At 46.2% G+C, this 23,595-nt stretch overlaps 1 protein-coding gene across 1 annotated transcript in view; it reads left to right on the forward strand.

Moving 5' to 3' along the window:
* Pop1 (POP1 ribonuclease P/MRP subunit) overlaps nucleotides 1-23,595 on the forward strand; it is a 61,202-nt gene that overhangs the window by 20,515 nt on the left and 17,092 nt on the right. The window contains exons 7-8 of the mRNA XM_070541313.1: nucleotides 1,562-1,708; nucleotides 14,435-14,515. Coding sequence (XP_070397414.1) covers nucleotides 1,562-1,708; nucleotides 14,435-14,515 — 228 coding nt within the window. The remainder of the gene's footprint in view (nucleotides 1-1,561; nucleotides 1,709-14,434; nucleotides 14,516-23,595) is intronic.

Below are 23,595 nucleotides of genomic sequence, written 5' to 3' on the forward strand. Positions count from 1 at the left end.
CGAAGTGGCGTCTTCCAGGGCATCTATGAATTAATCCAGTGAGCGCATGCTGTCACACGTCTTTGTGGATGCAAACCACCATTCCTCATAAGGTGTGGAAGGCGCAAGGGGTGTAGATGTGAGCTTGCATACGTGTGGTTTGGGCTTAAAGTCTTGCTCTCACACCACCAATGTCGCCATTGCTGGTTTGCAACAAGCATCAGCAGTGCAGCGTTCTAGTGGCAGCAAGTTCTGCTCATGCCCGAGAGCCCCACAATGCAAACATCACTGCTTAAAGTTCTGCTGGTTAGCATCTTTCTCCTTGAATTTCTCTCCACAGCAATAACGTCATGAAACTTCCACTCACGTTGCCACCAAATTGGAATGCTTCAAAGATGCTGGCAGCAGATAAAGTGTTGAGACGAGATTAGAGTCAGCTGACACAATGGTGGTTGGAGATCGCTGGTAGGGACCTTCATCCTGCTGTGCACATAACCAAATAAATGATGATGATGTTCATCCGGTGTTTTTCCATGGTAAGTGGTGGTAGAAATGACGTCAACCACCCCTTCTCTACTGGCCACCCCTCAAGTATGATCCATTCAATAGAATTTCGTTTTTTTTTTTTCACTCCTCAAGTGTTCTTTTTTTAATGATGTGGGGAAGTACTTAAAAAGAAATGTGAAGTGGAAGCTGGGAAAATTGCAATTTTCTAGTGTCTGTCAACAAAAATGAAATAGGAAATCAGGTTTAGGAGGTGCCATTGAATCACAGATTGAGCAGCTTTCTGTTGACTCATCTTGGTACCGTCATAAAGAGAAGAGATGGGAGCTTCAGATAGCCACAGTGCTGTATTTGGTTAGACAAAAATGAAAGCAAAAGTAGCGAGTAAAAAGACAAAAAAAAAACAAGTGTTGGGGTGCATTACTTCTGCCATGTGTGCACCGGATGCACCCCTATGGGCTGATGAAGATTTTAATTGCAGGTGCACATTTAACACTCATTTTGATGGTGGTGAGCTATGCATTTATTTTCCCCTGTGATGCTTAGTGACCTCTGTAGGCTGGCTTGCATTTATTCCATTAATGCGTCCAAAATGCAAAATAGTTCGCCGTATGATGGATGACAGTGTAGTGATACTATCGAAAAAAAAAAAAATAGTTTCCTGCGTAGCCCTCCTTCTACTATTGTGTGCATTATGGCCACAAAGTTATGCAATATAACATCTTGGCATTTATACCGAGTTCCAGTGTAACAAAATGCACTGGTGCATCCTTCTGGCTTAGTTTGGTTCTTGCAGCACTGAATGAAAGGAACTCCAGGGTTGCAGAGTAGCGTTGCTCATGTTGTTGAGAAGAATGGTGTTTTGCTCTTACTATGGTTATCTTTGTCACAATTTTACTTTATTATTGCTGTATGCATATATTACAAATCTCTAGGTAGGTGTAAGCAGGTCGTCACAAACACACACACACGTGTGTGTGTGTGTGTGTGTGTGTGTGTGTGTGTGTAAATTTCCCTGACCTTTTCAGACATGGTGTATTGTAGTAATAATTGGAATACTAATGAATTGCTTGTGCAGGTCCGCCAGACAAACTCAACGGGCTGCCTCTGCTTCCACAGGCAAGCGATTCAGCATTGTGGGATCCACTACTGCGCAACGCTGTGTCATCCCAGAAAATGTCTGAGGCTGAGCTCAATCGACTGAGATCGCAGAGCCCCAGGCCTGGTAAATGTGCACTTCATTCTCTTCTTAATAAAAAAAAAAAGCGCTACATATAATATTTTTTATCAAAACTAGAAACAGAAGGCAAGTTTATTTTATATGACTAGTTTTGATAATTTATGGCAGTAGTTGGCACTGGGCACCTACTTCACTTATTTGGCAGTTTTGTTTGGAGAAGTTCGATGTGAATGTCCAGTGTTCTAGGAGTCCGCATTTTTGTTATTGCACTGTTTCCTTTAGTGTCTACGTGTCCATTTCGGTATGAGGCTCAGCTCGAGAAAAATATGTAGTAAGCAATTATTGAAGACTTTGCAAATGTACGGGTGTGCGAATGTTACGAAATTAGGAATACCATTGAATTATTGTAACTTTAAAATTTATATTCAATTCTATAACTAGGTATTCGAAAATTTTCGAATATTCAATTTTATAGGAATATTCGAAACAAATCAAATATATTGATGGCTGTGCGGTAGCATGGTTCTTAGCGTTCATTTCTATCTAATCTAAGAGTATGTGTTTGATTTTGTGCTGAAATTTGTGATGATTTTCTGCTGTTGGCAAAATTTTTTCTGTAAAGCACTCTCAGTCATTGGACAGCTAAGGCATGCAGAAAAGACAGCGTCTCAGTAGCGAGGGGTAGAGAATTGCAGACAATGAAGGGCACCTATAGTGCAACAAAAGGGGATAGGGGCGGGGGGGGGGGGGGGGAAGGGCTGTGCAAGAGAACCATGCTCCTTCTGGGAGTACAGATCCAATGGGCAGACCCTTAGCAGCAATGCCTCTATCCTGAGCTTATTGCTTGACAGCAAATGCGGTGACTAACGGCTAGCACAGGATCAAGTGCCTCCGAGTGCATGGGCACTGCATGCTAAAAGGCACAGGTTGGCAAGAACAGACAGCTAGTGAGAATTACTCAATTAACACGAGTCAAAGGCACAATCTTTTAGTGTAATGGCTTACTAGTCCAATATTTTCCATTGACAATGTGATTAAAATGTTCCAACATGCTAAAATAACCAAACTTGCTTATAAATTCATGTGGATATTATTATTTGATTTGATATTTGAAGCTAAGTATCCTTATTCAATTCGAATGACAAAAATTTTGATCTTTGTGCACCCATATAAAAATGTAAATGAGGGCTTGCCAAGCTGTTGCTCCTAGAAACACAACTAACTTCCAAATCGTTATAAATAAAATCCCAGTTCCTGGCGTAGATTTTGATATTGTTAGGTTATTATTTCACCTCTTGTGTTGGGAAATCGTAGCTGGTGATTCTGTGCTGTCTCTAGCTTCGGGATGACAGGCCCCTCCTCTGGCCGTCATCCCCACGTGGACAGCTAAAGGAAACTGTCCTGTGTTATTCAACCGTCTCGGTCCTTGTGTATGGACCTTGGGGGTCAAGCACACAGGAACAGAGGTGATTTCTGTGAGAAGGAGACTGGCGGTAGTATACCCATGTGTGTGTGGATGTGGCAGTACCATACGTGCCAACTGTTCCAACTTTTTCATAGAGTTTATGAATTTGTGCTCAGTACATGATTTTACGAATGCTGCCTAAAGGGACACTAAAGGCAGGTCTACTAAACAAGTCAAGCTAAAGGGATAGATGAGTGCTCAAGAATCTCTAAAGCATCCATATTATGGTGATCAGAGCCTTGGTAATCGAGAAGTTGAGGTAAATGCAGGACACAATTAGAGACTTCTCCGGGACATTCAAGTACAGCGAAAGCTCGTTAATTCGAACTTCAATAAATCGAATTTATGGATAATTCGAACTGTACGATTTGGTCCGGCCAAGCTCCACAGAAGTCTATGTATAAAAAAGTCCGTTAATTCGAACGCGAGACGGTTCCCTCACGGATAATTCGAACTACGCTCGCCTGGCACACGGCCAGAGAAACGCGCCTACTGCTTACACACAAGTATTGCCACCGAAACGGAAAGAACGGCGATAGAAGGCAAAATCGGAAAAAAATCTAACCGGCGCGGGGTCAGCCAGAAGGCAGCGGCGGCTGCCGCCTCTCTGTTCTACGTAACCTCCGAGACTTCTTGCCCGTTGCGAATCTCGGAGGCTTTGCAAATCTTGTACAGCTGCTAATGTTGTGCGGAGATGGCACGGCAAGCGCCAAAACACAGCGAATCAAGTACGTCGCAGCTGCGCTTGCAACCAAGAACCAACGAATCAGGGCCTTCGCCACCTTCCCATGTTCAGCTTCTTTGTCTCGGCAGTCTTCATCGGTTGTGCACCTCTGTTTTCAGCTTAGGAGGTATCGGCCGTCGCGATTCATTGTGATGGTGTTAAGCCTCGGCTAACGTTCGTTTCGGTGGACATCGGTGGTGTGGCACAGTCGGACCCAGAGCTTCGACTTGAAGATGGTGTGTGCCCGCGGCACACGCCATCACTTTCTGACACGCCAAATTTCTGAGATGCCCTACTGCTTCCAAATCGCAGTGTACTGGTGCTCTTCTTCACTTTCGTTGGTTTGAACTTTCGTTAATTCAAACTGAAGCGGCTTCCCCTTGCGGTTCGAATTAACAAGCTTTTACTGTACTTGCCCGATGACGGAGGCACTCCTCATTGAAATTCAGTCACTAGTACTCAACCACTCTTTATAGAAACATTATTGTAGTATTGCATTATTGGTTTTGTTTTCGCTCGACTCTGCACCTCCTGCACTTTCACATTGCAGTAGTTTCGTTGTTGCTTAGTGCTGTGGTGGTTTTGCTGGCTCACCAAACTCGCACTAACTGCAAGTAGCAGAGAATTCCACTTGTGCCAGCTCCATGGTGGCCCACGCTGAACCGCCAGGTTTTGATGAAACTGAAGACAGTTGGAAAGCCTACCAGTTGCGTCTGGAGCCCTACTTTGAAGCTTATGGAATCAATGACAAAGAAACGACGAGCCCTGCTAACGGCAGCCTTAAGCACGGCAACTGTCGGCATGATAATGGGACATAGCGCACTGGCCAAGATTCAAGAGCTCGCCTGTGAGAAGCTGCTTGAGCTGCTTACAGAACACTTTGCGCCATAGGGCAATGAAATAGCAGAGTCCTACAAGTTCTTCACCAGTTGCCAGCATCCCGACGAGACGACAAAGGACTTTATTGTGGAAATTCGGAAGAGGGCCTGCAGGTGCAACTTTGACGCGGCACGAGACAGGATGCTACATAACAGACTTGCTTGCGGTCTACGTGGGGCTGGTGTTCATCGGAAGCTTTTGGCAAAATCTTTGTGCTGAAGCTGAAAGAAGTCGAGAATATAGCTTTAGCCGCCAACGTGGCAGCCCTCAACGTTGATCATATGGAGAAGATGCAGGATTATGGCAATGTCCATGCTGTGAAGAGCAAGCTGCAGGATCAACTGTATTACCATAAGACTTACCCGCACACTTTATATCTGCCAAGTGAAGACGTTTGTCCGTGTTGCGATAGCACTAGGTACAAGGCAGCAAAGTGCAAATTTCCCGGGGTGGAGTGTTTTCACTGCTAACGCAGCACCTATCTAGAATGTGTGTACGGAGACAAGGGATGGTCCATTCTCAGGAGAATTCTTCAGAGAGTGATGGCAATGAACTTAGTCTACCAAATTTGTACACTGCGTCTGTAAACTGGGTCAACCCTGTGGTTTGCACCCTCTGCTGGAGCGGAATTCTGCTTACAATGCAACTAGACACCGATTGTCTCCATCATTACGTGTAAAATACTGCAAGCATCGGCACGTCTGGCCTGTGCTCCGCAAGACGTCTTTGCAGTTGTCCTGCATTCTGTGCAAGCTTTCTGTGAAGGTTCAGCTGAAGCTTCCGGTCTCGTATGCGGGAAACACCCTAGAAGCAACGCTAATCATACTGCAATTCGACGGCCTGAACTTTTGCATACGTGCTGTCATCAGTGCATTTGGACGTAGCAGAAGGCCTGTCTTCATCATTCTCAGCGAGGCAACCTCTCGTGAGAAAAAGGTCCTTGTCCTTACCTTGAGCGATTTGTTTACACCAGGTCTAAGGTTCATTGATGGCCCCGCAGTCCATTTGTGGTTGTGTGAAAATACGGTGCCGCGGTTCTGCAAAGCACATTATGTGTCATATATGATGCAGGAGCAAGTGTCTAATGAAATAGACAGACTTGTTAAACATGGCATTCACTCGCCTGTCCACACTGCAATCTGGGCCATGCCTTTTGTTCTTGTTATCAAGAAGAACGGTTCTATTCGATTTTGTGGGGATCTTAAGGTGACTGCAAATGCTACATGTGTCACGGAGCAGTACTCATTGCCAAAAATACGGGTATCTTTGCTAGCCAAAACGAAGGTAAGTATTCAGCACCACCAACTTGAAAGATGCTTACCGTCAGTTGCCACCTGATGAGGAAACGAGGAGGATTTGGTCATAAACACTCCAAAAAGCCTGTTTTGCTTTAATTGACTTCCTTTTGGTGTAGCCTCTGCTCCTGCGATTTTTCAGAGATGTATGAACGCCATCCTGCAAGGCATTCTGGGCATTCAAGTATATTTGGATGATGTGGTAGCCGTGGAGAGACATGCCGACTATGAAATGCTTCGTGAAGTTTTCAGATGTTTCTAACAACATGGTGTCAAGCTGAATCTGCAAATATGCAAGTTCTGATAAGCAGAAGTTGAAATTCTGGGACATCGTATAAGTGCGAACTGTTTGTTACATAAGATGAAAAACACTGCTGCAATTGCAAAAATGTCGAAGGCAACCTGTGTTGCATAACTACGGGTGTTCTTGAGCTTCATGACCTACTACCATGCATTTCTGAGAAACTTGGCTACTTTTCTAGAGCCACTGCATGAACTGCTAAGAAAGAATGCACGCTGGCAGTGGGAAGTGAGACAAGATAACGCTTTCCAAACAACGAAGTGGCTGCTAGAGGAAGCTATTATTCGTCTGTTGTGTTGGAAAATTGTAGCTGGTGATTCTCTGCTGTCTCTAGCTTCGGGATGACAGGCCCCTCCTCTGGCCGTCATCCCCACATGGACAGCTAAAGGAAACTGTCCTGTGTTATTCAACTGTCTCGGTCCTTGTGTGTGGACCTTGGGGGTCAAGCGCACAGGAACAGAGGTGATTTCTGTGACAAGGAGACGGTGATAGTATACCCATGTGTGTCTGGATGTGGCAGTGCAATACGTGCCAACTCTCCCAAATTATTCATAAAGTTTATTAATTTTGGCTTGCTATATGATTTTGTAAATGGAAAATGGATTTTGTTTTATGGAAAATAAGATGTTTAAAGGTGGGATGGTGAAATATTTTAAAACAGTGCATAAAAGAGAAATTGTAATGATACATGCGCCATCCTCTTTGTGCCAGCCCAAGTCACCACATGCTGGTGAGGTAGTTGCCGTGAACAACTTTATTCATACAAGTTCCTAAAGCAAGCCAAATTAGCAACAGCAAACTGATTGTTATCTAGAAACAATGTGCTGCTCGTCACAGTGTTCCAAGTTTGCTGCAGTTTCTGTGCTACGTCTACATTTTGCATATTGTCACTGCATATTTTCACATTGTAGTGACGGTGAAAAATCTGTAGGTCACTAATTTAGCTCTTTATTAGGCGTACTTGTGCCCACAAAGACAACTGACATTCAGAGCACAACAAAGCTATGAGCATGATCATTGGTCACATAAACCTGACTTGTCCGAAGATTGCAGTGTTATTGGTGATGCTTGCGCGCATTCTAAAATGTGATACACCATTTGTGTCGCGCACACAATTAGACAATGTTCAATGACAACGCAGACAACAGACAGAATCGGCGACAACATGCGAAAAAGTTCCGATATACGAATGCAAGTCTTGCATTGAGCAACAACATTGTAACACTTGTTAGCTGGTGATAAATGATCACTGGAAAACGGCAAACAAGTACAGTGGAACCCCCATTATGCGACTTTCTCTGGACTGTGAAAAAGCGTCGTGAAATACGAACATAAATTATGCCTGTAAAAATACTACCTATTTCGGGTGACAGATTTACGAGAAACTTCAATGTAAACAACTAACATACTCTGCAGGGCTTGGAAACTCAAATTACCAAAGAAAGTAAATGTGATAAGAATTAATGCTGCAGTACAGGTACCAATCATGCTTTATTCAAACGAACCTTTACGGCACTCCAGTGCCCACTGCCGCGATTCCCACAAGCTGGCGTGAACTTTAAAAAAAGTTGGTCAGTTTCTTTTGGACCTCGTTTGATCCGTGACCCAGGAGCTTTCGCTCAGGTTGGCCAACGTCCAAAAGGAGGTCCTCTGCAGTGTCGCGTGAACTGATGAAGTTCCGGATGCCGTCTATGTGTCGTAGCACCTAGGCGAACGGGGTAGGCACAGGCACAGCATCTGTGGCGTCGTCCTCATCCGATGTCGCAGCGGTGTCGACACTAGGCAAAGCCTCTTTGATGGCATCATCCAGCGACACCTTGCCGCAGATCGCAATGTTGTCGTTGGCCTCCATGTACTCGGCGAAGGTCGTGGTGAGGTTTAAACCCTCGAAATTGTCGTCAACGAAGCCTGCATCGGCCTCAAGCGGCATCAAGGTTATTGCGTCCCCAGCAGAGGAGGCAGTCTCTTGCTTAAAGCCACAGTGCTTGAATGAGTTAGTGATTGTGCTTCGCGACACTGCATTCCACGAGCTGGCAATAAATGCATTCCGACTCGATGTGCTCCATAACCGCCAGCCGACGCTGCACTAACCATTTCCGGTACCTTTGCTTGATGCACTTAATGATGCCGGCATCCAGTGGCTGCAGCTGGCTTGTGCAGTTGGGTGGGAAAAAAAAAAAAAACCTTTATGTTCCTCAGGCTGGATGCATTGGGTGGGTGGCATGGCGCGTCGTCCACGAAAAGCAATGTTTTCCCTGCCTTAGCACCCATTTTATTGTCCAGCTGCTGCAAAAAATTGCTGAAGAGCGAAGACGTTATCCATGCCTTTTTGTTGAAGTTGTAGCTGCACGGCAGCGTCTTCAAAGTTCTTAAAGCACCGTGGCTTTGCAAACTTTCCAACAACGAGTACGGGCAGCCTCTCAGAACCGTCCTGTTAGCACAGAATAGTGCCATCACACGCTCTTCACTAAGTTTGCCACCATGACAGCTGTCACCCTTAAAAGCAAGGGTTTGCTCAGCCTGCATATGTTAAAAAATACCGCTCTCATCGGTGTTGAAAACGTCACACACCTTGTATGCAGCAATCATCTCCGGCAGCAACTCCATCCGCTCGTTCACCGTCGAAATGTCCATGGAAGTGCTTTCTCCGCAGGAGTGGCTGTACACAATCGTGTTTCCTTTGTTTTAATCGATCCAGCCACCCATTTGATGCCTGAAAGTCGTCGATGCCCAGACACAATGCCACAAGGTCCGCCTTTTCTTTTAGAATGGCGCCGTCAATGTTGATTGCAGAGCTCCATGCTTGTTGCAGCCGCTTGACGAGAACTTTTTCTAACTTCTCATGTTGTCCGTCTTTTGCCGCTTTCCACTTGAGCCCAAACTTGTTGGCATTCTGCAATATCACCGCTTTGTTTGCCAGGATCGTCTTAAAGGAGTACTGACACAAAAATTTGAGGTCGAGATAACTTGTGAGATTGATTTAGTTGGCCACACACACATCGTCTATAAAATATCAGTGGCGAATATTGCTTAGAACATATTTAATATCAATTTTAAAGTATGTGCATGCAGCCAACCGCAAAACAGAGCACCTCGTGACATTGACATCACGCGGGATTGTAAATAGCCAAGAAAACGCTACGTCATGTGGCTACGTCACGAATTTTCGTTGGCTGCCATGCGGCTTACATGTGCTCTTCTCCTCCGTTGTTGCTTGTTCTAGCTGTTGTACTTGTAGTGGGACGCTCTCCGCGTCCCTGCAACTGCAGTTTTCGTCGTGTCCATCGGGATATCTCCCACACTATCAGCTTGACTGCGCTGCCACAACGTTCAACGCCGTTCGGTGTGCCTTACCATTGATCGTGGCCGATGCGATGGTTTTGTTGAGGTTCATCCTCGCCATCGCCGGCTGCAATATCTGAGTCGCTAAGTGATTGGCCACGTCTAAAGCGCGAGACAAATGGTGAAATTTTCCGTGCAATTCGTCATACGGCGCGTCGTGTGCGACTTGCCGCATACGGCGATTCGGGGCACATGGTACGAATGAGTGAGTGGCGGATAGCTCCGCCCAAAACCGGCACCCCTGCGTGGAAGTTCAGAATGCTGTGTAACTTCGAACAGAAAGTGAAAGCAACCGTATTTGCACAGCTATCTTGTTTGAAACAAACGATAACATTATAAACATGTCAATGCGAGCACTGTAGACGTGTTTCCGCAATGCCGCGTCAGCAGTATTGGATCCGTTGACAGCCGCCGATGGCCAGGAGCCGGCAGGCATAGCTCCCTGGGCCATCGAATCTGACACCGCTCGCGCTTGTGACACGATCGCTTGCAGTTCATATAACGAAGTGCCTATGTTAGCCGGCACAACGTGTACACAGTTATGTCACGCTTAAATTGCAGCACATTTGATTTCATTGGCGCCGACAGAAGCAAACGATGCCAGGCGAGCTTGCGATTGCTGGGAGGCGATGTAGGCCTAGCTCGCCGGCCGTCTATCCGGGGCCGAGGGTCCTTGCGATGCGTCTGCAGCTTGTAATAAAGCACCTAAATTCGTCAGCACAATCAATGCCTGAACATTTATGTTTCTCTTAAGTGAAAATACGGTTGTCCCAGTGCCGTTAGTAGCGATGAGTAAACACGCCAGTCAGGCAAGCCGCTTCATATACAGACGATTGTTGGCGCGTCTGCGCTTACCGCGTCCGAGTAGAAATCATGCCAACGATTTACTATTTCGCACAATGTTTTATAACTCGCACTCTTTCGAGGTCACTTTATTCTAAAAGTTATTTCGTGTCAGAAACAAATTGTAGCCGATTTATGTGCCGCCATCAGCGGCGAAAGAAGCCCGCGTTTCGACCAGGGAGAAAAAGAAAAGCATGATCAGAGCGGCGAGGCGCCCGCTTGCCGGCCCCGCCCTGCCGGATCTACCACGTGGCCATGACGTTCACGCTACCGGCGCTGTCATTGGCTGCGGTCATCCGACCGATGCGGCAGTCGCACGACAATATTCAGCAGGTTGGTCGTGCATGCTGGCTGCGTGTCAGAGCATGCGTCATGGCTTTTTGCGAACATGTGACCACTTTGTTTACATTCCCGTTTCTCCCGTCTCGTTGCTCTGTGGAACCGAAACTTCGACTGGTCGCTACAAAAAAAGACTGCAAATAATTACCTGTTGCGCTCTGAAGTAAATGAGGTTTCGTGCCGTGATTACTGGGTCATTGACTACTTATTAAAGCAGAAAAAATCACGTGGATTTCTTTTTTTGTGTGTGTGTCAGTACTCCTTTAAGCAAAGATTCGGGTATCTTAAGGTCCTGGGCAATGCTGGCTTTCGTGGCCCCTTGCCGCTTTCTTTCTCTATAATATTTAGCTTATCGCTGAGCGACAGAACCGTCTGCTTTCGGGACATTGTGTGTCGCTTTGCTCCACACAACTCAAAACCTCCGCTGAACACTGGTCGCTAGGATTACGACGGAGAGCACGTGCGATAAACCTAGGCCTCTCCGTGCTACCTTGTCGGCGATCTGCTGGGAAACTGGAAGGAAAGAAACACTTCCCCAATGCGATGAGAGGCGATGCCGCCGAGAAGAGAGGGAGAAAGTGATTGTGGAGAAGAAAAAGCGCTATTTTAGCACAGTGGGCGTCAAAGTGATTGTAGAGACGGGGCGAGGAAAGAGACCTGCGGCACTTTTCTTTCGTCCGCCGTTCCGTCTCGCATTTTGCGAGGGTCGTCTACAACGTGGGTCAGGCATAAAATTGAGTCGGATATCCGGGGTTTTTAATGCATTGCTTCTATGGGGACTTCGCTGGGGCTACGCTAATCTGTCGTAAAACCTGGGTTGTTGCAAAACCGGGGGATGCGTAACCGGGGTTCCACTGTGCATACAAAATTTGCTTGTGAGGAAAAACTAGCCATTGCTTGTCATTATAATTTATAACTGCATTGCTAAATTGCAGCTTTCAAATTGAAACTGTCTTTCTTTTTCCCCTTTCTTTTTTCAAGTCTAAGAAGACAAAACAAGTGCAAAACAGGACATTTAGTTTTGGCACCATGGTTGCACGTTCCTGTGATCATGTATCATTCAATCAATTTTGAAGTGCTCAGACAAAAGATTGGCTCTCAATCTGTGGTACGCCATTATAGATAATTTCTCATTGAAGTCAGACAGTGCAGGGTGAAAGGGGCGGCATTCTCGGTTGTTCACTTTTGGGGGTTGTACAGTCACTTTCGTGAAATTTCACTTCACTAACTCCATACAGCCACCTTAAATGTAACAGTGACCATGTAGTGTTGGCACTCACCAATGCAGTGGCTGTAGGACTGAGAACTAAGGGTACACGAGGCATCAGAGCGCCAAGCGGCATGTAAGAAGAGATGTGTGGATTTAGAGGGGCTAGAAATAAGAATGACTTGTTCTAGCAAATATTCAGTACAGAAACTGAAACCCCGAACAAAAGGCAATTGGTAGTTTAAACGGCATAGTGTAACAGATGGGTGCCACGGCACTTACCTACGCACGCTGGTTTGCTTTTGTTGTGCCCCTTATCCTGAATAATAATGTGCGACAAGCGCCTTGACACGTACGGCGCACACTGCTGTTTTGCATCCGGGCAGCATGATCCTTTATGGTTTGCCATTGCGATCAGTTTATTGAAGACCTTTCTGCAGTGTGAGTGACTTGCTATATTAGTGTGAAAAAAAAAAAAAGTAATCATCAGGCCTTAGGAGAAGCACACCTTTGAATTTGCACTCTTCACAACCTCTGAAAACTTTCCGAGATGTGAATATGTCCAAGATAAGGTTCTGATAGGCACATTTTATCGTTCGATATTTATTTATTATTTATTTGAGAAATACTGCCAGCCTTCAGAGAAGGCCGTAGGCAGGAGTGGACAGTACATATGAAAAAAAAAAATGATCAAAAATAACAAGACAAGAACGCATTAGACAATGCTCGCACTACGCACTAAAAAGTAGCGAAAGACCAATAGTTTGCACGTCGCTTGCATACAAACCCGTGCTACAGATATAAAAATTGTACAATGATATATTGACAGAGTGCTTGACAAGGAAAGAAGAAATCAGAACATGGACAATTCAAGCTGCACATGCGCGTCGCTCGATATGACAAACTGCAGTAATGCATCACTTGTCGAAGCATTTTGCGGGAGAACCATAGCATATGTCACGAGATAAGTGTTGCTGAAAATTGAAGGCTGGTGGAATTATAAAGCACTTAAGAATGACTGCATGGTGGGTTTCTCGACAATGTGTGCACTGAGACGGTTCCATTCTCGAATAGTTTGAGGAAAAAATGAATTACTGAAGCAATCGGTTCTGCAGGCGAATTCTTTGACCTTTTTCGAGTGATTTGCTCGTGTGGAACGACGAGTCACCTGTTGAATGTACAATTCCTTATTGATACGCAAATTATCATGATATATTAAATACATATATTTCAACCTATCACGATGGTGTCTTAGTTGAAGTGTTTCTAAATTAGCTTTTTCTAGCAGCTGAGTCGGCGATGTGTGCCAGCTATATGAATTATAGACGAATCTTATTGATTTCCTTTGAACACTTTCGAGTTTACTTATATTTAATTCAGTAAATGGGTCCCATAAGACGGAAGCATATTCAAGAATCGGCCTAATAAATGTTTTATATGCCAGTAACTTTATTTCTTCTGTCGACTGACGTAGGGAACGTTTCAGATACCCAAGTTTCTGCATGGCCTTTTTTTGTATGTAGTTGATATGCGTGTTCCACCTGAGATCAGGCGTGATCATGACACCCAAGTATTTATAACTCTCTACTGAAGAAAGACTGCGGCCATTTATGGAATATTGGTAGTGTAGGGGAATCCGTTTTTTTGTTATTGTCATCGATACGGTTTTCTTGTCATTTACCTTCATTTGCCACTCAGAACACCAATGATCTATTTTAGATAGAGATGAATTTAGAAGAGCCTGGTCATTCGGATGCTGAATTACGTTATACAATATACAATCGTCAGCAAACAACTTAGTTTTCACTGGTATGTCTTGAGTAATATCATTAATAAAAATTAAAAAGAACAGTGGTCCCAGGATGGATCCCTGCGGTATGCCTGACAAAACTGGGGCCGGACTGGAACTAATGCTGTCGATGGAAACACTCTGCTGTCGCAATGAAAGATATGCTTCTATCTAGGATAATAATGTAGTGTTCTTGAATATTGCTTTCATTTTGATTAGCAGTTTAGGATGGGACACGCGATCAAAGGCTTTCTCGAAATCTAAGAATATAATGTCTACCTGGCTTTGCCTATCCAATGATGAAGCAAAATCATGAACGGTTTCGAGTAGTTGTGTTACCGTTGACAGGTTCTTACGAAAACCATGCTGTCTGGAATCGATCAGGTTGTTATTTTCAAGAAACTCCGATATATGTTTAAAAATGACATGTTCAAGTGTCTTCACACTTCCGATCTCAACTGTATTATCAATTTACGAAAAGTAAAATTTTGTTGGTGTTGCTTTCTTGTGGCTGTTTTAGTATTTGTCTGAAGGACCTACACTTTTTTTGGTGTCTGTGCCAGATGCAACTGCTGTGATTTTTGCAGGCATGCTACTTGAGCTGGGAGACGCTGAATCTCGGATACCCATCATGGCTATTCGGAAGGAAGGTTCCCGAACCAACTTAGGTTTGTCTCTCGGATTATCTTATCTTTGATCTTGTAATGCCTTGTCACTAGCAGGCATGCCCCCTCCTGATTTTCTTTTTGCCTTTCGTAGAGACATGATTGGTGATAACATTCTTGTCACGCCTGGTGAATAGCACCAGGAAATCGAGGCACATTTAGCAAACGGAATACTAGCTGAGATATTGGCTGAAGTTCTCAATGTACTATTCACGCGGAATACACTGGAATCTTGATAAACGGAAATAGCCTAAACGGAACTGCCACTTAAACAGAACACCGATGTCATGCTTGGTTGGTTTTGTATTGACGGAGTGCTAAACGCTTTATCTCCTGATGACCAGAACTCTTGGTGAACGTAACCGATATCTCTCATGCCTTGGGGGTTCCGTTTAAAGAGCGTCCACTGTGAATCCTTCAGTTTAAGCCTAACTCATACGCATACTTTTTTTTCTGCCAACTTCAGTTTGTGTTAGATTGCTGTGGTTTGACTGTATGCCTAGATCAGAGTTTATACCACCTTTAGCAACCAAATCTGTAGCGGCATGACGTCATAGCCTCAAGTAAATGCGCGTACAGTATTGGGTGTTCTACCTTTAAAATTTTCCTGTCGTGTTTCATTCTGTGAGCATAGTTGCAATGTGGTGTGGTAGCTCATATTTTCCTGCCTGGGTCAAACTGTTCGACTGGTGTTGTACAATGAGCAGTTGCTGCCACGGCTTTTGTTGTTGATCCCTTACTTCATGGACACGACGTTAGCCTGGACAGCTAAAGAAAACAGAGGAAGCCTGTGTTATTCAACCATTTCCGCACTTGCACACGTGCTCTAAGGGTCAAGCGCACAGGCACACTCTGGATTTGTTTGGTTTTTTTTTGCTTCTACAGCAAAGCTCTTCTTTCAACTACAGTCGCTGACCAACTTTTGGAAACAGGCAGGGCTGCAAAAATGTCCATATAGAACTGCAAAAATGTCAGTTGTAAAAGCGAATTGCCGTTGTAAAAGCAATTTCGTTAGTTCTTAGAATGCCAGCATAGTGGAAAACTTCTTTACAGACTTTCGCTCAGTGTTGTGTGTAAGTAAAATAATATCTGTAGTTGAAATCCTGTGATAGTCAAGGCCACGGGCGTGTCTTGCATTCTCCCAACATGCAGCCCTGTGTGGCTGCACGTTCAGACTTGGACTGATCTGTGAATCGAGTGAGCCTGGCTGAGTAAAATTTTGGTGGTAATCAGTCCGAGTTAACCATAAGCTAAAGATACCTATTGTGAGTGAGTCCGAGTGAGTTTATTTCGCTGACCTAAGGAAAAAACATCGCTAAAGTCACGGTGGTGGGGACAATAAAAATAATAAAAAATATGCAGATCCCACGCACTGTGGGAATTGATGTAAGCGAAGCTTTGTCTGCTGTTTGCATTCATTAACATTATTTGGCAGTGATATACTGATGGCATACGACAGTTGTGACGGGATGTGAAATGTTACCTTGCCTGCTCCGCTCGAGAGAGCACGAATTGCACACTTCGGCGCCATTCTGGTTTCTGGGGTTGTAGCTCACAAAACTGCCTCATTTCTCTCCCTCCCCCCCTCTCTCTCTCTCTCTCTCTCTCTCTATATATATATATATATATATATATATATATATATATATATGTGTGTGTGTGTTCTGCGTGGTTGGGGTTCAGAATAATTATTCCGCGACACGGGGGCCCTTAACGCTATTGCGTTAGTACATGAAAGGAGTGTGGCACAAAGGAAAGATGACCACAGAAGCTTGTGTCAAGATTTACGCCACGTCGCATCTGCACAATGCCCTCTGGACGCCGTAACTAGGCATGACCCCTCACAAGTGCTGTGCAAGAGCTGCTGCGCTCGCCTCCATGCTCACCCGCAACGACAGTAGAGGGAGGAGGTGTGAACATTAGCGAGGAAATATATGTTCTGGTTTCTGGGGTTGTAGCTCACAAAACTGCCTCATTTCTCTCCCCTCCCTCTCTCTCTCTCTCTCTCTCTCTCTATATATATATATATATATATATATATATATATATATATATATATATATATATATATATATATATATTTCCTCGCTAATGTTCGCACCTCCTCCCTCTACTGTCGTTGCGGGTGAGCATGGAGGCGAGCGCAGCAGCTCTTGCACAGCACTTGTGAGGGGTCATGCCTAGTTACGGCGTCCAGAGGGCATTGTGCAGATGCGACGTGGCGTAAATCTTGACACAAGCTTCTGTGGTCATCTTTCCTTTGTGCCACACTCCTTTCATGTACTAACGCAATAGCGTTAAGGGCCCCCGTGTCGCGGAATAATTATTCTGAACCCCAACCACGCAGGCCCTCCACGTGCCGCTTAGATTCTCTACAGTTATTCCTCGGAATTTTGAGAATGACAGCTCATAAACAAATGTCATGGAACAAAACATCGACAGCACTTGCCTTTTATGTTTTTGTGGCATGGCCACATCTTGATCACGTCCCAACGCGGCCACCGTTAGTGGCGTGCGTCTCAACTATGTCCTGACATAGCCGGTGTTACAGCAACAGCCACAGCAGCAGCAGCAGCAGCAGCAGTGGGAAATCCGAAGGAAGAGGCAAAGAAAGCTTCGCTTTAAAAAAACTGATGGAGCGCGGCACTGCATGGCCATCATTCATGTTGTCATCCGGCTCCGCACCGCACCTCGAACTCTACCCCCCCCCCTCCACTCCCCAACACATGCCACCAGTTTTACATCCGTCCTTTCGCAGCACCAGCAATGCAAGTTGGCACACCTTAGTCCAGACTCGTGGTGCCAAGCCTCAAACCCCCCTCCCTTCTTGTACTCCCTCTGCTTTGCATTTTGCTCCTATTTGTGCCATGCAGAATGCGGGAGGCAGGTTTGGAAGGGAAGGGTGGGAAGGCTTGCTGTGAAGCGCAATACACTCCGTCACATGCGAGTAGTATATGCTGTGTGAACGTTTCCTTTGACTTTTGTGGCCAAGGGCAGAGAAGGCCATATACAGAAAAAGCTTGTTAATTCGAATTCCGCATGGATGCTATGAAAATTCGAATTATACAAAATTTGTACTAATGAAAGTCTGAGAAAAAAAATCGTTCGGTTAAGGTGCGTATATAGTCGGACGTGGCATGAGCACGCACGCACACACACTATGTATCATATGCAGGAACAACGTCTATACTTCGAATCACAGGTGCAGCCAACGGGGTCCGACATGCCCGACGTCGAGCTGGCTCTTGCTCCATCCGTGCGTTCGTCACGCTGACTGGCGTGGAGAAAAAAATTTTTCACAGTTTCGCCTAAAAACGAAGCATCGATTGCGACACCAAATTGGTAGATAGCTATACGAAGGAAAGATAGTAGTTTTATCGGCTGTTTAAACTTGTAAACGGTCGCTTACTAGCTAAATTAACAAGCACAGTGCCACGTGCGCACAGGTAAGCATGAACACATCTCGCACGATGACTGCGGAAACTCACTGAAGAACACTGGAGCGAGGAAACGCGGCAATAGCAGCGAGCAAATTGACCTTCATACAGCTTTCGCTTCAACACGAACGAAACGTAGAAAGCTCGTCACATATGAAGCTACCAGCACTATGCGCCCTATGCAAACATTGTAGATCGCCTTGAAGATGAGGCCCATGCGGGCGTGCCCTTTGGCCATTTCGCAGATCGCTTTCAAGATACGGCAAACGCGTGGCCGCGCCATAAGCAGCAGCCGCCATAGAAGAACGTCCCCCCTCCCTCCCTCCTCCGCCTCACCCCAGTGCCTCACTCGCGCATGCGAAATTGAGCCACGTTCGCAGGCTCACCCTCTCACACTTTTGCTCGTACACAAAAAACATGGTGTGCAGCGACGGTCTTATCGCCCTTGCTGCTGATGGTAAAAACAAAGCTGCGCGGCCTGTACTGGATGGGGGGAGTACTGTACTAGCACTCTCCCCATCCACGATGGTGCAGAGTTCGAATTATCGGTATCAGTGCTGATTTCAGTGTGAATTAGCGGGATGTGTTACATATTGCTTTCAATGCATTGTTGGAGCGACCGCGGCGGCTACTTCGAATTATCTGAAATTTAAAATTAACGAGTTGTGAATTAACAAGCTTTTACTGCAGACGCTATGGTGCTGTGGGCTGCAGTATTGAAAGAAGTAAGCGATATCAAAGGAGTGCGAGTTTCTCGAGTTTTGGTGTTTGGTCAGCTGAGTTACCATTCCCGTTCAGTGCTTGTTTGATTCCTTCCTTAATTTGTCTCGAATGAACATAGCACCGTAGGCACTTTTGCTTTCGTGCAAATGCAGTGATAGCTTGCATTCAGTGCAACTGACTGACATCGTCATATTGCTCATTTTCTGGTCTGGCAGTGAAATTTCTACAATGAGTGGTACTCCTGTTGCTTCTGCAGAGCAACCGGATTTTCCAAATGGTCAGTGTCCAGCTCAACCTTCGAGAGCAACGAGGTGAGCTGGACTTACAGCAGTGCTCTTGTGAATCATACTTCGGTTGAACGTTGGCCATGTGGCTTTCCTGTGGACAGTTCGGTACCTCGAAGCATGGAAAAACACAACTATAGAATGGAGCATGACGTTAAGCAGCTAATCTCCTCAAGCTCTGCTACTTTCTCTCCGGGGCCTATTTGCACAGTGATTCTTGAGGACTAGGCTTTTCCGGGTTGCCAGGTCTTTTTGAGACACTTTTTTGAACATTGTAACTCTTAGTGGTGCCCTCTTCGTAATCGATCCTCATCGCATGCTCTACGGTCTATTCTTTTTGAACACTGCTCGCGCTCAGCAGCACATCACTTGCACATCACTTGTGAGGGCCTATTTCCCATAAACCTTTCCTTTATGTTTTTGTGATTAGGCTTCAGTATTGTCACAAGACGCTCCTCCTAGTCGTTTTCTTTCCTTGGTGTTTCGCAGTCGCGTTCAGCTTGGTTGACAGCAAATATGGATGTCAGTAGTGTAGTGTCACTGCTGGAGCTGCACATCTGCACTTATGGCATGTAGTATCAGCCAAAAATACTGTTGGTTTTGTGGACAGAGCAGGACTTGCAAAAGTCTCAGCAGTTACCGTAAAAACCCGCATATAGCTTGAGGTGAAATTTTTGGGACGCGAAATGGGGAAAAAAAAGTTTTATCCACATGTAATACGAGTTAGGAAAACTCGAGGAAGACATTTATTTAAATTGCACTCCGCACTTCAATCGCTGTCTTCCTCAGCTGTGCTCTCTTCGGATAGTTCCTTGTCGGACACGTCTTCCCAGAGGTACTCATCCTCTGTGCCATTGAGCACGTTCGAGATGCCGCACTTCTTGAATGCGCGACGCCACAAGGTCCTCTGGTATGCTGGCCCATGCGTCCACAATCCACTTGCATAGTGTGGTTGGTGAAGCTCGTTTCAGCCGCTCGGTCGGCGTCACTGCGGGCTCGCTTGAGTGCATCCAGTCTGTGTAACAACGCTTGACCGCGTCCTTGAACGGCTTGTTCGCGCAAACATCTAAAGGCTGCAGCTGAGAGTTCAGTGCTGGATTCGCACAGCAGTCTCTTCACTGAGTTGGCCAAATGGAAACAAATGCGTCCAGCATGAGGATGGACGGGAACGACAACAGTGCGCCGGGCCGCCTACGCCAGATGGACTTTATCCAGTCGAGCACAAGATTCTCATTCATCCAGCCTTTCTCATGGCATCTCACAACCACATTTTTTGGCAGCTCCTCACCTTTAGGCATTTTCTTGCGCTTGAAGACAACATAAAGCGAGAGCTTGTGCCTGTCTGCCGGGCACGACAACATGACGGTAACTCGCATTTTCTCGTTGCCAGTGGATCGGACATAAGCTTGTATAGAGCCCTTTTCGTGCACAATGAGGGGCGATGGCAAGTCCAGATAAACCAGCATTTGGTCAGCATTGCCGATTTGCGCAAGTTGGAAGTTCTTGGACTTGCACAGGGAAATAATTTGGTGCTGGAAAGCCACAAGCAGCTCTTCGAACGATTTGCGCAGCTTTTGCGAAATCGAAGTTCAGCGGTGTAAGCAAATGCAGCATAGCACATGTAGCGATAAATCCAGTGCTTGCTTGCTTTGAAGGCGGAGCTCGGTAGCCCTTTTTCTCTTACAAGCTCCTTAGCTTTTGCCTGCACAAGCTCCATACTCACAGCTATATGCGCGGCTCGCTGTTGGCATACGAACTCCGTCGAACGAGTTCGATTTTCAGGAAGGTCCCATTCTATGGGCCGCGAATGCTTCCCTTATTGACGTCAAACTGCCTCCTCGCCAAACTGTTGCCGATGTCCTCTGTGGCTAAAATAACCTTTCTCTTGAAAGCAACCGAGTCTGGACATCCTGGTCCTTCAATGCGGAATAAAAAGATGCACTTTGGAAGCCTGGTTTGTACGTCTGCTGCTAAGGTGCGCACTCAACAATAAAGAAACGATGCTGTAGTCACGCAGCAAGAATGAAACCAAGCCCTAGCCACACCGCAATAATGACTCCTTCGACTCCAAACTTGTGCTGTGCTCCAGTGCATGGTCATCCCAAAAGAAGTCTTCGGCACTGTCCAAGTTCAAAATTTCGCTTCCCTTGAAACTTTAGGATGCAATGTCTGTTGACCCTGAGTTCCACGAGGACAGGATCCAGCCAAGCACAGTCATGAGCAGCAGCCTCTTGAGCCTCCCGGTCGAGGTCTGCTTGCAGCTGCCACATGCTATCCAATTCGAGTACTCAACCTTAACCTTAATATGCCGGTTTTTCAACCTTAATAGGCCAGTTTATGCTGATGTCCATTGGTTGCAACATACCTGTGAGGCCACTCAAAATAAGCCATCCCTGCGAATACAGTGCAGCTCGTCTTTAACATTATTATCTGCAAATTACTGCGGAAGCTGTCCGAGACAAGAATAGACCTGGCCAGTTCTGCCAAACGCTTTTTAGCCAGTCAAGAACAAGTCCATCAGCCATCCAGCCATTTTCTTGGGCTCGAACTTTGATTCCCTTGGGGAAAATTCACTGTTGATTGTGTTGCTCCCTAATGTGAAATTTGAGCGCAGCTTTATAAGTGTTTTCATTTCGGAATATATTGGCTAGTGCGGACAATCTGTCTCGTGCAGCGCGTTGCAAACGTAGTGAAGTGTGGCGCAACTGCCTCGCTAATCTGGAGATTGTGAGAGCCAGTGCGTGGGTGATGCATAGATGTGATTCTCAGCAGCCGCCGCCGACAGACCTCCCAGACTATGCGCGCTGCTCTGGCGCCGTCTCGTAGCCATCGTCGCTGCACTACACTTTTCTTCTCACGGTTTCGCCGTACCCTCCTCCGCCTTTACGCTGCACTCTCCTCCGCTTTCCTCCTCATGCCTTTCATCCCCTGCAGCACTCCGTGTTCGCTTTCATCTTTTGCTGTGCTCGTTTGCTTGGTTACATCGCTGCTTGCCGCAGGAGGGGGCACCTAAGAGCTGTGCTCTAAAGCACGCAAATGGCACATGAAAAGCCAGACAGTGAACAATGCACGCATGTATTCACCTGCAGTAAGCCGCTAAATGACACGCCACTGACAGCCGCAAAAGCCGGAACTGGTGTTGCTGATGCCGATAGCCAATATGGACATAACTGCAAGTCGGCCTAGTTGGAACAGATTGATTTTTTAAAAAACTTTTTGTGTGCACACAATATGGACAGTGTAACAATGTAATTAACAATGTGATTACTGTAAAAACCGGACTATAGGTCAGACGGGAACATAGGTCGATCCCCCAACTAACGAATTCTAAAAATGAAAAACATCTTTTTCAATGGCAAAAGTACCGAAAGATACCCTTACCTTTAAACCAATGCGACTCATGCACAATAGTGACAGTATTTATTTAAACGCTGCTCGCATGTGGACCTGGCCAAGCTTTTAACAGTATCGCGTGACCATCGACCCGCGTGCTTGTCAGCACCTTATTTTAGGGGGGACGCGGTTTTCGCATAGCGAAATATGGCCGAAAAACTGATTTTTCGAAAATCACATTTTCAGTTTTTATAACCCTTTCTCTACCTGATTCCAAAATGTTTTCCCTGAAAACCGCTTAGAAGTGCTTTAAAAAAATTGTTGTATCAGCCACGGCGACGAGAAGTTTTGCGGAAATTGCAAAAATACGGTGTTTTTCAACCCACGATATCCCCGTAACGGCACAACTGAGCGCCGCCATCTTATTTGCAACAGAAAGAGCATTTCTTCAGCTTCAAATCTGCCGCCTTCCTGGCCTCCTTCGAGCAAAAACAAACGCAGAGAAAGCTAGAGTTTCGAGGTCTCGCGGAGGTTCCTGATTGGCGGCGCGCGCCACATGACAGCGGCGCGCGGCCTCGTTGGTCTCTGGAGCGGTTGCCCCTAGCAACGGCGGGCGTAGTGCCGCGCGTCGTCTGCTCTTCCCGCGCGTCGTCTGCTCTTCCCGCAGCCACATTCTCCATCGGCCGTATCACGAGCCTCAATAGTTTCGCTAGCGGCTCCGAAGCCCCGTGGGGTAGTTTTGCATTGGATGTCGGCTGTGATCATGAATCGGCGACAGCGCAAGAAGAAATACAAAACTTCACCTCAATTTGAGAGCCGTAAGCGCAAGTCTCCGATGCCCAAAAGTAAAGCGTCATCAACAGCTTCCAGTGCTGATTCTGCTGATGTTCAGTGCAGCGCGGACATCGTGGACACGCAGCAGCAGTTCCCTCAATGTATGGATGCCTCGGACCCGCAACCAACACCTCGCGCGCCGACGTCTCGTACCCGCGACGATGTATTTTGCTTGCCGACGTCTCGGACCCGTGAGGACACACCTCGCGTGCCGACGACTCAAACCCATGACCAAGCACCTCGGGCGCCGACATCTCGGATCCGCGACCAAGCACCTCGCCTTGAACCTTGAACCTACGACTGAACCCACGACCAAGCACTTCACACGCCGACGACTTGGACCTGCAACCAAGCACCTCGCGCGTGGATGAAACGCAGTCGAGATTCGGCAGTACAATTCAGGAGGCTTACTTGCAACCGCACTGCGTATCGATAGAAGCTTCTCGTGGGCGAGCCGAGACAGTGCAAGCAT

This window comes from Dermacentor albipictus, chromosome 6 (assembly GCF_038994185.2).
Source record: "Dermacentor albipictus isolate Rhodes 1998 colony chromosome 6, USDA_Dalb.pri_finalv2, whole genome shotgun sequence".
Classification (NCBI taxonomy): Eukaryota; Metazoa; Arthropoda; class Arachnida; order Ixodida; family Ixodidae; genus Dermacentor; species Dermacentor albipictus.